This window comes from Peromyscus leucopus, chromosome 16_21 (assembly GCF_004664715.2).
Source record: "Peromyscus leucopus breed LL Stock chromosome 16_21, UCI_PerLeu_2.1, whole genome shotgun sequence".
Lineage (NCBI taxonomy): Eukaryota > Metazoa > Chordata > Mammalia > Rodentia > Cricetidae > Peromyscus > Peromyscus leucopus.
Window position 1 is genome coordinate 15,835,483 of NC_051084.1, and position 10,475 is coordinate 15,845,957.

General features: G+C 56.1%; 1 protein-coding gene across 1 annotated transcript; it reads right to left on the bottom strand.

The window, feature by feature from the left end:
- Nucleotides 1-3,369: 3,369 nt before the first annotated feature.
- Nucleotides 3,370-10,114, bottom strand: Cfap410 (cilia and flagella associated protein 410). The gene is made up of 7 exons (XM_028860431.2): nucleotides 9,946-10,114; nucleotides 8,862-8,880; nucleotides 7,955-8,001; nucleotides 6,583-6,812; nucleotides 5,491-5,662; nucleotides 4,749-4,824; nucleotides 3,370-3,781 (listed from the first exon to the last, which is right to left on the bottom strand). The coding sequence occupies exons 1-7, from the start codon at nucleotides 10,020-10,022 to the stop codon at nucleotides 3,653-3,655; spliced, it is 750 nt and encodes a 249-aa protein (XP_028716264.1). The 5' UTR covers nucleotides 10,023-10,114; the 3' UTR covers nucleotides 3,370-3,652.
- Between the last annotated feature and the right edge of the window lie 361 nt (nucleotides 10,115-10,475).

Here is a 10,475-nt window from a genome sequence, read left to right on the forward strand (position 1 = left end):
GTCTTGGCCCCCAGGAGACAGATCTGGGAAGCCATTGTCCTGCCGAGGACAGACCGCAGTGGAGCAGGGCGGCCCTCACTCTGGTGCCCAGTATACTGGGGACAGCAATGGCCTGTCCTGTTGTCCCTGTGTTCGGCTCAGTCAGAAGGAAGGCTGTTTCCAAGCATGGTGTGTGTGTGTGTGTGTGTGTGTGTGTGTGTGTGTGTGTGTGTGTGTGTGTGACTGTTTTAGTGCTTTCTGGATCTTGAGACCCCTGAATAAATCTTAGGGTGATAAGGGAACCCTGGGAAGCATCTCCCAAAGCATGACTGATGAGCAGGCTTACCCGACGACACCAGCCCTCTACAGCAGTGCTTGGTGGCAGGTCACAGAGTTCCCAAGTCACCATCATGTCACGCTGGTCCGCACAGGTGGACTCACAACCCAACATGAGGAGGAACAGGAAATCACCTTGCCACTCTTCCCTCGGGAGCATAAATGGGGGACACAGGAAACATCTAAGCCATTGCCCCAGCCGCCATCAGCGTCCCCACCGTCCCGTGGCCTCGTATCCTGATGCCGTCTAGCCACCACATAAACTGGGTGATTCTACCTATTGGGGTGTCTGACGGGGTACTTGGGGACAGAGCAGAGCAGACCATCCCTGACTCTTGTGAAGACTGAACAGGGTCAGGGTCAAGGGAGCATGCTACATCGATGGCTTGGGTGAGACAGGCAGGTCCTTTCCAACCCCACCAGCTTGCCCGGCCCAGGAGGGGGCAGCATTTGTAAGGGCTTCATCTTCCCCAAGGCTAAGTAAGTAAGGTCCATGGCTGCCCGCTCTGCCTAGCTGCTGCTGTGTGCAAAGGATTGATCTTTCTTCCTAATGGGTGGTGCTTTTTTTTTGCAGCCGTTGTATGGGCTGGCTCAAGTACAGAAAAACAGCGGACCTTCCACGGAACATCTGAGACCAGGCCTGGCCACAGAACTCAGGGGTGCACTTCACAGACTTTCCAACAAATATGGAGAACTTACAGGATGTCTAGGATGGCATGTTGCTCTGCTCAGGAGTGCTGTATGAATGTAGGGGCTGCTGGGCAAGCACTCAGCTGAGATGCCAAGGGCCAGCCTCAGGGGTCACTGCAAAGCTGCTGTGGGCCTCCATCTCTCTCCCAGGCAGCATTCCAACTGCTTCCACCAGCCCGTGTCCTCAAGGCTGCTGGGAGAGGGGTCCTGGAGTGAAAGGTGTTATTGCAGGACCCTGGAGGGTTTGTCTTGAGCACATGGCAACAAGGCTGTGTTAGGGCTCTAGAGGAACAGAACCAGTGGGATGTATATATACTTTAAAAGTGGATTAGCCAGACTGGTTTACACAATGGGCTGGGTAGCCCAATAATGACCATCTGCATTTGGGAGAGGCTGAGAGCCTGGTAGCTGCTAAATCCATGTCTGCATGTCTCAGTAGTCCCCTGATCCTGGTGCTGAGTGCTTGGAGGCCTCTGGTCTTCAGTCCACATTGGAAGGTGGAAAAGTAGATTTTTGGATTCTGATGTCAGCAGAGGATGGTGACAGCAAGAAGGGCTGGCAGGCAGCATTGCCCTTTTACGTGGACCACTTTGTATCTGGGCTGCCTGCTAGGGGTAATGCCATCCGGGAGGTAATGGCATCCTGGAAATGGCCTCTCACTGGTCCTCCAGCTCCTCACCTGACAGGCTCAGACGTCCCGGGTCAGGCTGGGGACGCATGTGCCGGTTCCAGAGTCACCACGAATATCCACAGCTGTTCAGTGTGTTCTCCATCCAAAGCAGCTCAGGGTCTGGGGACAACAGCAGGCTGAAGGTCACCTGAAGGTCAGAGCAGCACCCACTAGGTCCCTTGCTCAGTCTGGGCATCCGCCACACAGGGGGGCTCTGCAATGGAGGGGCATCAAGGGTGGGAGATCCAGACCCAGGACCTGTGTGGCTCATTCTGGCCACTGCCAGGTGGGGTCAGGTCATTGTCCTGTGCCCTGGTTCCATCAGATGGGACTCAGCTCTCTCTCAGTATGGAACTTCTGCTAGATTCGATGTTTATCTGTTCAGCTACGTGGCAACTTTGGGTCTGGTGACAGCAATGGCTTTAGGTGACACCCAGGATACAGAGCGGCCACCTCTTTCTGAGTGCTCTTTCTTGTACTGCATCCACCCTTCTGGGGGCGGGGGACACCTCTGGCCCCAGCTCTCCGTGCTGTGAGTTGGATGGGAGGGTGCCCCATCACCATGCCAATTCCTGTCTTGCTCAAGGGGCTACACCCGGAAGACTCAGAGCAGGGGTTCAAGGTCCCCTTGCTCAGCTCCAGGTAGGGCTACAGGCGGTGCTGTAGTGTGTCCCCAGTCTGGGCAGAGAGGTGGGGTTTAGGGATTGTGGTCTTATCACAACTGGTACAGTTTGTCCATCCCTGAGGTATGCATGACCGTGCCACAGGAGGAAGGAAAGCCAGGATGTTACAGGCATGGGGTGTGGTCCAGAGGACACCTGCTAGCATTTCCAGATTCTTATGTCCTGGAACAAGGAATTGGACCAGGGACACAGGTACTGATAGAAACAGTTTATTAAGAAAGTACTCCCAAGATTGGAAGTGGACCAGAGGTGGAGCAAGGTCAAGGGCCCAGTGGCCCTGAAGCCTCAGCATTAAGACCCATACAGGTTACCTACAGGGCTAGCTATTGCATGCAGGCTTCTTGGGCCATGTCTATTTGTCCCATGGTGGTGGTGGTTCCAGACTTTGGCTCATTGTTTTACACATGCTAATCTTGATGCCTTTCTTGGCTCTATTTTCTCATGGCAGGTATAAGCCTACCCTAAGGCACCCCTGCCTGGTGGGTAAATTATAAACCCTATCCCAACTGTTCTAACAAGACAGCTTTATTTTTTTTTTATTTTTTGGTTTTTTGAGACAGGGTTTCTCTGTATAGCTTTGGCGCCTTTCCTGGATCTCGCTCTGTAGACCAGGCTGGCCTCGAACTCACAGAGATCCGCCTGGCCCTGCCTCCTGAGTGCTGGGATTAAAGGCTTGCGCCACTACCACCTGACTTAAAACAGCTTTATTGATGGCATCTGGCACCTCAGAATAATGAGCAACTCTGGATGTCCCCAACAGTTACTCTAACTAGGTGCCATCCTTCTCCTAAAGAAGAAATAAAAAGGACAGTGTCCTGCCCATCCTTGTCCTGAGAGAAATCCATTCTCCTAGGCTATGGTGTCTAAAGACACCTGGGACATGGTGCCTTGTAAGACATCATTCCAGGCACCTCTGACGAGTAGGCCTGACAGAGACACCAGGGCTCCCCCTAGCGGCTGAGAAACAGCATGGACCTTGTGGTCAAGGCCCTGCCTGTCAGAGATGCTGGCTTCCAGCCCAAACAAAGTGCTTTATTGGAGGGTATGGCTCGTACAGTCTTCCCCTGAGGAAGGGTCAGGTAGTGCCCAGACCCTCCAGGCCTCAGCTGGTAAGTCTCAGGGACCATGCTGGTGGGCAGCAGCTCTGCCAGCCCTAGGCACCGGAGAGGGGTCTGCCCAGCTGGCGGCCACTGCTCCTGCACTGGGCTGGTGTCGGGAACCCAGAGGGAGGCTTTCCAGGTGGAGCGGTGATTCCACAGGATATAACAGGGTCCAGATACTGGGGCACAGGAAGTCACTCCATGTCCTCCTGGGGCTCCAGCCTGTGCAGCGCCTGTAGCCGGCTGCCCACAGTCTGCTGGACAGCCTCGAGCCCCTCCGTGTCCAGCTCCCGCAGCAGCAGCAAGATGGCAGTCAGGATGTTCTGTGGACAGAGAGGATGACCTAGAGCCTGGCCGGTGGCATCCTTTATAGGGTGAACAGTCTCAGGGTGGGGCCTTCCAAGGCAGCAACGTGGGGAGGTCGCGGCAGAGACACCGGTGCACGGTTTCCCTACGCAGTTCCAGCCAGCCTGGGGTCTGTGCCCCAGCTTCAGAGGGAGAAACTGGGCATAGAGGCTGGGGGCCAAGGACGGCTCAGAGTGGTACCCTCTCATACAAAGCGGTGAGAAAGAGTGTTTCCAACCAAAGACAAGAGGACCCGGATGGCTGAGGGGCAGCACCTGTGGCCCATTGAGAACAAGCCAGAAGTGAATAAGTCACTTCAGCTTCTGACCCCTGACCTCTGCAGCACACCAGGCTTCTGCAAACCTCTCGGTTTGTGTCCTGGTTCTTTTTTTTTTTTTTTTTTTTTTTTTCCGAGACAGGGTTTCTCTGTGTAGTTTTGCGCCTTTCCTGGGACTCACTTGGTAGCCCAGGCTGGCCTCGAACTCACAGAGATCCGCCTGCCTCTGCCTCCCGAGTGCTGGGATTAAAGGCGTGCGCCACCACCGCCCGGCATGTCCTGGTTCTACAGAGGCCGGCCCCAGGGCAACCAGCCAGGAGGTGGGCCTGTCTCCGGGGTGGGTGTGCCTCTTCTAGCTCAGGCCGGAGGATGCCTGGTGGGCACCAGTAGACAAATGCCTGGGGCAGTTCTCTGGGGAGCAAAGGAGGACCTGGCGAGGGAAGGAAGGGAGTCTGCGGGCACAGACCTGCTCTTGGAATTGAATTTGATAGGGGGACAACGGCAAGTGGAGGGAAGGAATCCTGAGGGGGCTCCAACATGCTGGAGTGGGAAGCGGAAGTGAGCCTCATGTACCCCCCTCTTCCTAAGAGCCTAGACCTGGCCCGTTATCTTCACCCGCCTGGCGTCTGCCTTCTGCTGTCTGGAGGGAGGGGGCCGTGGTCACTCACCCTATTTTTGTGACTCCTCAACGCATCCCTCTGTGAGAAGGAAGAAGACTGGTCTCCAGCAGTCTGGCCCTGGACTCTTGGGGAGAGGCAGACGGTGAGGGAGCGGCAGTCAGAGGGCTCTGGGCACCTCCTTCTGCATGTCAGATCCCACCAAGACACCAAGCCACACCGGCAAGCGGTCCCAGCCCACCGCGGGAGACGGAAGGCAGGCACCCTCAATCTAGGCACTTTATAAAAATGGCACAGGAGCCCAGTGCGCAGAGTAGGGGCCCAGAGCTATCGGGAGCGACTTCTCTGTGCCCAGGGCTCCCCACCTGCAATGCTTTCTACCCAGGGCCTCAGGGAGGGCACTGTCACAGAAGTGGCCCCGGAGGACGTCAGAGCAGAGGAGTGGCCTGTGGGCCTTCCCACAAAGTTCATCTGCAGGGCTGTCCACAGACGGGAGAGAGCAGGCTGCAGCCACCATGTGGAACTCAGCTGTGGCCCCTCTAAAGAGCCCACACCCTTCCTAGCCAAGTGCGGTCACAACAAGCAGCAGAATGCCCACATTCAAGGCCACTGGAGGAGCACGACAGGTCACGTGCTGCTTCTAGAAGCCTCTGCATCACCCTTCCCCCGCTGCCCAGCACTGTGTGCACAGGTTACTTGAGCTCACACCCCTCCCAGAAGGAGACAGGAAGCCTCCCTCTCACGGCCTGAGGATGCCCCTGGGACAGTGGGTCTGGCTCCCCTGCAGGCTCACTCTGTATTCTCCGTGTAGCTCAGCAGGCCCTGGCTGGTCTCAGTTGTAGAGCTGGCAGAGCTGAGGGTGCAGGAGGGCTTGGGACAGCCATTGCCTGCGGCCTCTCTGCCTGGGGCAGCAGTGATCTCATCTCCCTCCATCAGTGCGCGAGTCAACTCTTCCTCGGTCACAGCTTAGGGGGGACAGAAAAGGTAAGGGTGTCAGGGGCCTGTCAGTTCCACGTAGCCCCGGCCTCCTCGGGGATTCAGCATGCCTGCTGCTGTGCGTACGCGGGCCGTACCTGGGGACCGTCAGTCCCGCCCCTTCTGATCCCCAATCTCACAATGTGTATGACACTTGGTAGAAGAGCAAGGGGTGCTTGTGAACCTCAAGCCCAGCGGCTTCTAAGAGCAAACCCCCAAATTCAGATAAGTCTGTGTGGTGCCGGGGTTGAGCCTGGGCTTGCATATGCTCCCAGGCTCTCTGCCATGAGACTACATTTCCAGTCCCTAAGACAAATTTTAAAAGGAATGGCTTTACATATTTACTTCACTCACTCCCGTTTAGTAAGTGTCTTCGAGAAAACAATTACATGCAACTGATGAGAATCAGAAACCGGCTGCTGAGAGCACAAACCTCTCGTGTCAGCAAGCTGGACCCTGCCGAGAACCTGGAGCAGGGCTCTCCACCATGACAGAGGGGCATGCAGGCACAGCACAGGTGGGCATGGTGTGAGGGGCAGCGGGGGTGTCCTCCATGTGGCTCCAGAGGCCTGGCTGCCAGCGCAGCTGAGCCCACCACATGCTGCCCAGTCACCACACTGCAAACCCTCACCACGGCAGATGGATTCTCCTCCCGGAGGGAGGCCAAAGGAGGAGAGAGTGTCGAGGCGCACAGGTCCAGGTGGGCTTAGCAGACAGGAGCCCTGTGGGTACTCCATGCTGCAATGGCGTATCTGCATGGGGACATTCACAGGGGCTTGCTCTCCTGATGATGCCATGTGATGGGCAGAAGCCCATTTCCTCAAGCGAGGAGTTGCAGAAGCCAGGGAGGAGGGGTGCCTGGGAAGGCCCTCCATGGGGACCTCCTCAGCTGCCAGTAGGTGGACTCTACCTTGGTTGTCGAGCTTCTGCAGGTGGGGTAGGTTGCGCAGCACCGTCATGCGGTAAAGGTGCGGGCTGGTGCCGCAGCACGGGTTCTCGGCCAGCCACAGCACCCTGAGGTGTGGTAGATCCTTTAGGTAGAACAGCTCATTTAGACTGGGGATACGGTTCCGCCTCAGGTACAGCTCACTCAGGCGTCGGCAGGCACGTACAGGTTCCAGGGTGGAGACGCTGTTGACGCTGTGGGACCAGCACGCTGTCAGGGACCCATACAGTCTGGGACCTCCACGGGCCAGGGGCCTCTAGCCGTGGGTCCGCCTCAGCCATGAGTTGCAGCAAAAGGTCTCAGCCTTAGACATGGGTCGAGACCAAGTAAGTCGGGGTTGGGGAAGAGGCAGCGTTAGGAGGAGCCCTTTAACTGGAGAACCACGTGGGCAGCGCCTTGGCGTGGAGCTCTGCATTCACGTGGAATCACTCTGGCAGACAGGGTGCTTCACCCTCCTTTGTGCCCCCAAGGGACACACTTAGCTCTACAGCAGAAACTGGCTAAAACCCAGCATCAATGCCCACAAGCTCTACATACATCACACATAAATAAGCTCTGACAAACAGGATTTGAGGGTGATCCCCCCATCCTGTAGGAAAGGGATCGCAACACAGGAAGGGAAAAAAAACAGTATTCAGGAACTCCCAAAGTCGCTACCAACACCCCAAATCTTTACAGTCTATGTTCCGCTCAACAGTAGCCAGAGCCTGGCCTGTTGAGCTAACCCCACCCATGCCCCTTCCTGCAAGGCTGCTCTGGTATGTTAACATGCTCTGGGGAAGGACACCAGCACCATGTTGACATGTAGAAAGTTCCCACGCCAGCACCTGGCAGGCATCAGGGGCCGTAAGTGTCATCCCTATCTTGGGTCCCAGAATGGTCAGGGGAGAATTCAGGGATGGAGGATCTCCTAGAAGTGATGGAGTCAGGAAGGCGGAGGAGGTAGGGCACTGGGAGGGTCTCGGGGGACAGACGTGGCCACAAGGAGGACTGGCCTGGGTGGACTACTGCTCATTATTAGGAGGCCCGACTGAACACTGCCCCAAGTGTGAACACTGCCCCAAGTGCACAGATTATCTCCTGGGGTGGACGTGAGAGGGCAGGCAGAGCGGAGCCCTTAGGAGGCCCAGGCAGGTCCCCGAGAAAGCAGGAATGAGTGGCAGGAGAGCCAGGCTCTTGGAGTCCTGTTCCCCAATCCGTTCGTCACCAGAAGCTGCCTTCTTAGACTGCGCTGGGAGTCTCCAGCTTTCCCGTTTTCCCTGGGCCCCACAGAAAGGACACGTAGCTCCCCAGAGCTCCCATACCCCAGGACTACAGGGACACAGGGGTCAAGTACCTGAGTGTGATCACTTCCAGGCTGGGCATCTCCCGGCATATGGAAATCTAGGGAGGGAAGAATGGGGTTGGTGAGTGGGCAACAGCGTCCCATTGTCACTTCTCAGGTCAGGGGAGACATCTGTCCTGGGTCCCATCACCTGCACCAATGGGGCCAAGGGGTGAAGCCTTGTGCAACCAGGGCACTCAGAAGAACCAGCTATGCTGGTCTCTGTGGCCCAACTTGCCCTCAAAGTGTCCTTAAGATTTATTTATTATGTGTACAGCATTTGTGACTGCAGGCCAGAAGAGGTTGCTGGGAATTGAACTCAGGACCTCTGGAAGAACAGACCATGCTCTTAACCGCTGAGCCATCTCTCCAGCCCTCTACCTGACAGTTTAAGACAGTTCTAGAGACAGAAATCATTACATCCAAAGCCCTCAAAGGGCCGGGGATCTTGGTTTCTTATGCTGCGATAGAGAACCTTTTCTCTTGGTGTTCCTGAGGCACAAGGAAAGGGTAGATACCTTCCCTGCCAATGGAGTTGAGTCCAAGTCAGACAGAACTTCAAGTAGGTTTTGGCTACAACACACTGTCATATCTGCAGATCAGACCTGGGCTGTGGGCTCCACAGTTCCAGCCTGGTCTACTGTCTAGTCTCTGCCTGCCATTTGTGTGTGTGTGTGTGTGTGTGTGTGTGTGTGTGTGTGTGTGTGTATGTGTATCCTGAAGCTGGGCCAACTGAGAGGAGGCCATGCAGAGAGTTTTGATGATGTCTTTGAGGAAAATCACCACCCGGACTCCTCCAAGAGCAGAGCTTTGACATGCAAGTGTCATGGCATTGAACTGATGGCCACAGTTCTGTAACTTTATCTATTCTTCTGGGGAAGAGGCATCTGGGAGATGGTTGAATCAAGGCAGAACTTACATCCGTGAGCTGGCTGCCCCTGGGGAAGAAAAGACAGACATACTTTAATCTCCTTGAATGGAAAGTATCAAAAATCCCCAGAGAAATGACAATTGCCTATAAATCTAAAGATTCTATGATCTGAAGGCACAGTAAGAAAGGCTGGCTACCCAGAAAACAGGAAAGGTATCACAAACAATTAGGTAGATTTCTGACCACACTACACCGCTTGGTGCATGGGGGTACTCTGTCTGCAGGACACACAATCTACTCCTCTCCGGCGCCCAGAGCAGAAAGTTGTTTCCTCTCACAGACAGGAACAAAGGGGTCTTTATGAGAGGCCAAGTTCAAAGGCTGATCATGCAACTTAGGAAGCAAACTTCACAGGCCTGCAATGAAGCTGCTGTTTCTGCTTGCACAGAGAAGGAGCCCTGCCATGTTGGCTCAACAAAGAAAGGCATTATTGAAAACTCGGGACAGAGAGGGCTGTGGTTCAACACCAGATGTGCTAGGACAGAGAAAGGCTTTTAATTAACAAAGTTCACTCCTTCCAGGAGCGTGTTGACGCCACTAGGGGCAAGGGGCTGTACTTGCTGTGCTTCTTCTAGATGCTGTGGCCACAGTGTCCCACCCGAGTCCCCAGAGAAACCTGTAGCTCTTCACACCCCACTAATGCAAACTCCTGGTCTTTCAGAAGCAGCAGCCCTGGTCTTTCAGCCTTAGTGTGGGATCCAACCATGCACCTGTGAGTGCATCCATCCCGTAACATCTAAGTTCTGGGCTGTCACTCAAACCGGGTCACCCTCTCTGGCATCTAGTGATATGGAATCATGACTTTACACCCCAGTTTTCTCTCCCTGTAGACATGCCACTAAGCAAGCACCTTTGTTTTTCAGATACCAGACCCAGTCACAGAGGGTTGGTGAAAGTCCCTCGGCGAGACCAGAGGGAATTCTAGATGTCAGGCGAGGGCCACACCCCCCTCTGAGGCACAGGCCCCGGGGTGGACCTGTAACCTGGCTAGCTTTGCGGTAGCAGGCGCCCCCGCGCCCCCGTCCGCCCCCGGAGGCGGGACTCTCATCCCTCCCGCGCATGGCCGCCTCACCAGCAGTTGAGCTTCCGCACGCTGTGCAGCTCCGAAGCTTTGGCTCGGGACAGGACCATTTTTCGCGTTAGCTTCATGGTGGCCGCGGGGCCGCGGGCCCGGCCGCCCCCTTGCTGTAGACTCCGCTAGTGGGCGAGGCCTTCGCCGCGGCGCGTCTCCAGGGGCGGGGCCCGAGTCTCCAGGGGCGGGGCCTGAGGTCCCATTGGCGGCCAGAAGAGAGGGCGGAACTGCGCGGGCGCAATGGGACGGCCCGGCTTCCGGGTCAGGAGGCTCCGCCCCGTTCTTTTGGCGGCGCGCCGGTCCTGCGCATGTGCGAGGCTCTTGACTTTGCTTCCTCTGGACTTTTCTGGTCGCGGGGAGGTTGGATGTCTGCTAGAACTCCAGGCTGCAAGGGTGTGAGATGGGATGGCTAGGGTGGGAAAGGCTCGTGAGAGACTCGGGACGCCCGGCAGTTCTCGAGGACATCGGGAAGGACGGAGCTGCCGTAGTGAAAGCCGGGCCGAGTCGGGGGGGGATGACGGAGCCCTGGT

Coding starts and splice junctions, on each gene's coding strand:
- Cfap410 (XM_028860431.2), bottom strand. CDS start 10,022: ATGAAGCTAACGCGAAAAATGGTCCTGTCCCGAGCCAAAGCTTCGGAG. Junction 6,813..7,954: donor CTGGAAGTGATCACACTCAG/GTACTTGACCCC, acceptor CTGGTCCCACAG/CGTCAACAGCGTCTCCACCC. Junction 3,782..4,748: donor TGAGGAGTCACAAAAATAGG/GTGAGTGACCAC, acceptor CTCTGTCCACAG/AACATCCTGACTGCCATCTT.